Here is a 2131-nt window from a genome sequence, read left to right as displayed (position 1 = left end):
GTTGCATTATAAAAGCACATGTCTTTAAATAAGAATGAAGATGGTTTTTGCAAAGATGAGATCCTTTCATCTTTGCTTGTGTTGTCTTGCACTTTTTTTTTTGCTCTGTACGTCTCTCTGGAGTCGGTGGGTCCGCTTGCAGAGGAAGGGTCTATTAGACTAGATAAGGGTAGAGGAATTCAGTCCCGCATGCAGATACATTTATCGTTGTGCTAGAGTAAAGCTAGAAATGGAATACAGTTCCCCAGGGTTCAGTAGCTATGCCTAGTCGTCGAAAAATGGTAAGTAGCTCCTAATTAGATGAACGATAAATCATGAAATTGATAAATACTTTCTAATAAGCCCTTTACTCAGTGAAAGTTTACACAATAGGCTCAATTCTGAACGTCTGAGGAATGTGCAGAATTGTAATCAAAAGTGATGTATGTTTTTATATCAAGAGCAAGCTGTGCAAATTACCACTTAATGTTTGTTCATTCCAGGCATTGAATGAAGCAGAATAGAAAAAAAATAAAGAAAATAATTGTTGTCTCAATTTGATTTATTCTGGCTACTTCAGGTTTCCCCCAGGGTATATTTAGAAGAAAGAAGAGTCTGAAAATAATCTCCTGAATATTTTAAAGATAACTCAATATGAAAGTTGATCCATGTGTCCCACTTTGAATCACACGGTAATCTCAATATAATAATTGCATAATTTGCAGCTATGAAAAAATAAATGTGTTTTTTGCATTGTAGGACAAAATCATTTTTCCTACATCCCCCCCCCCCAAAAAAAAACTTTCTAATGATATTTAGAACTAGATTAATTGACCAGTAGATGACTTGTAAGGTATTTGGTATAGCCTCAGCACAATTCTCTGAAATGACTGTATAAAGTATGAGATAAAGAAAATGTTTAATAGAGAAAGAAAAATGCAGTGTTCAACCTCTATTTTTTTTTTCTTTTTTCTTTTCTTCCCCACAGGACATTAATGTATGTATCCTTGAAAACTACCCTGAATGTTCCAATCCTAGGTTATTTTACATCATACCATATTTCTGTGGACAACATCCAAGATGCAGGTAAATATGTACAAGGTATTCCAATTTGTTCAGCAGTAGCGGTTGCCAACATTTTATCAGAAACTGGTAATAAAGAGACAACAGTTATTTGAAGTACAAGAGCAAAGTGCAAGTACAGTGTAGTGCTGTATGTGGTAACTGCATGCATATATTTTGGCATAAGGAGGATAATACGAATGCAGTACTATTCTTTTTTTCTTCATTTAATACTTAAATAATTCATCAAATCTGGATGTATTTATGTGGATTTTTCTTTTCTGGGTTGGCAAGGTGAGAATGGCAGTGATCATATGTGCTTATTAATCGTTTTACCTGTGCTGTAATTTTGTAATGCATGTTTTAGCTCTGCTCAGATGCTCGTCTCAGGTCTATAGCTGAGGAATTCCAGGTTTCTGTGTCCATGTAAGAAATAGTAATCATGCTTAAAACTATGTAAAGTGCAGCCTTCTACTGCTGTAATTGAGCTAGCTCATTTTGAATGTCTATGCCATTCTCGTTTCGCTGTATTATTGATACTGCTTAGTAAACTTTTATGCAATAATATGTGAATAATTTTAAATACCATCTTGTTTTCAAATACTTTCATTTGTTGGTCACAGCATGTTCTTTATTAAGTTTGTTCAACTTAAAGGTATTCTATTTATTTGTTGTTACAGCTTCTCCATAATGCAACAACTGTACGTCTTCAAAATTTTCTTTCAAAAGCCATACTTTTTTGTAGCAGTAATAACAAGTGAAAATGTATTCATTCTTATGTCTCAGTTTCTAAGTATCAAAACAGACTCATGACTTCATTTCATTACACTTTTTTTAATGCATTTTGGCCTCATTTGCAAATGCTTATGTTTGCACACTTAACGTGTACATATGAGGAGTCCCTTTAACAACAGTGACACGCCTGACTACTTTCACACCATACCTCTATGAGATTCCCAAACAGCATATTGAAATACCGCTCTGCAGCTTGTCTGATCTGATGTTAATCTGATCTGTCTCCTATCATGCTCTTGCACTTCCTTCAGCTACTTCCTAATCTCACTAGGAGCTGCAAGAAGGAGGATCGTAG

The 2131-nt window shown here is 34.7% G+C and overlaps 1 protein-coding gene across 1 annotated transcript in view; it reads left to right on the top strand.

Moving 5' to 3' along the window:
• Positions 1–260: 260 nt before the first annotated feature.
• The window catches only part of LOC104621336 (uronyl 2-sulfotransferase-like), a 31525-nt gene continuing 29654 nt past the window's right edge, over positions 261–2131 (top strand). Inside the window, exons 1-2 of the mRNA XM_010287794.1 lie at positions 261–281; positions 968–1065. Coding sequence (XP_010286096.1) covers positions 261–281; positions 968–1065 — 119 coding nt within the window. The remainder of the gene's footprint in view (positions 282–967; positions 1066–2131) is intronic.

Source organism: Phaethon lepturus, unplaced genomic scaffold (genome assembly GCF_000687285.1).
Source record: "Phaethon lepturus isolate BGI_N335 unplaced genomic scaffold, ASM68728v1 scaffold24545, whole genome shotgun sequence".
NCBI classification, from domain to species: Eukaryota; Metazoa; Chordata; class Aves; order Phaethontiformes; family Phaethontidae; genus Phaethon; species Phaethon lepturus.
This window is presented reverse-complemented; position numbering and strand designations above follow the sequence as displayed.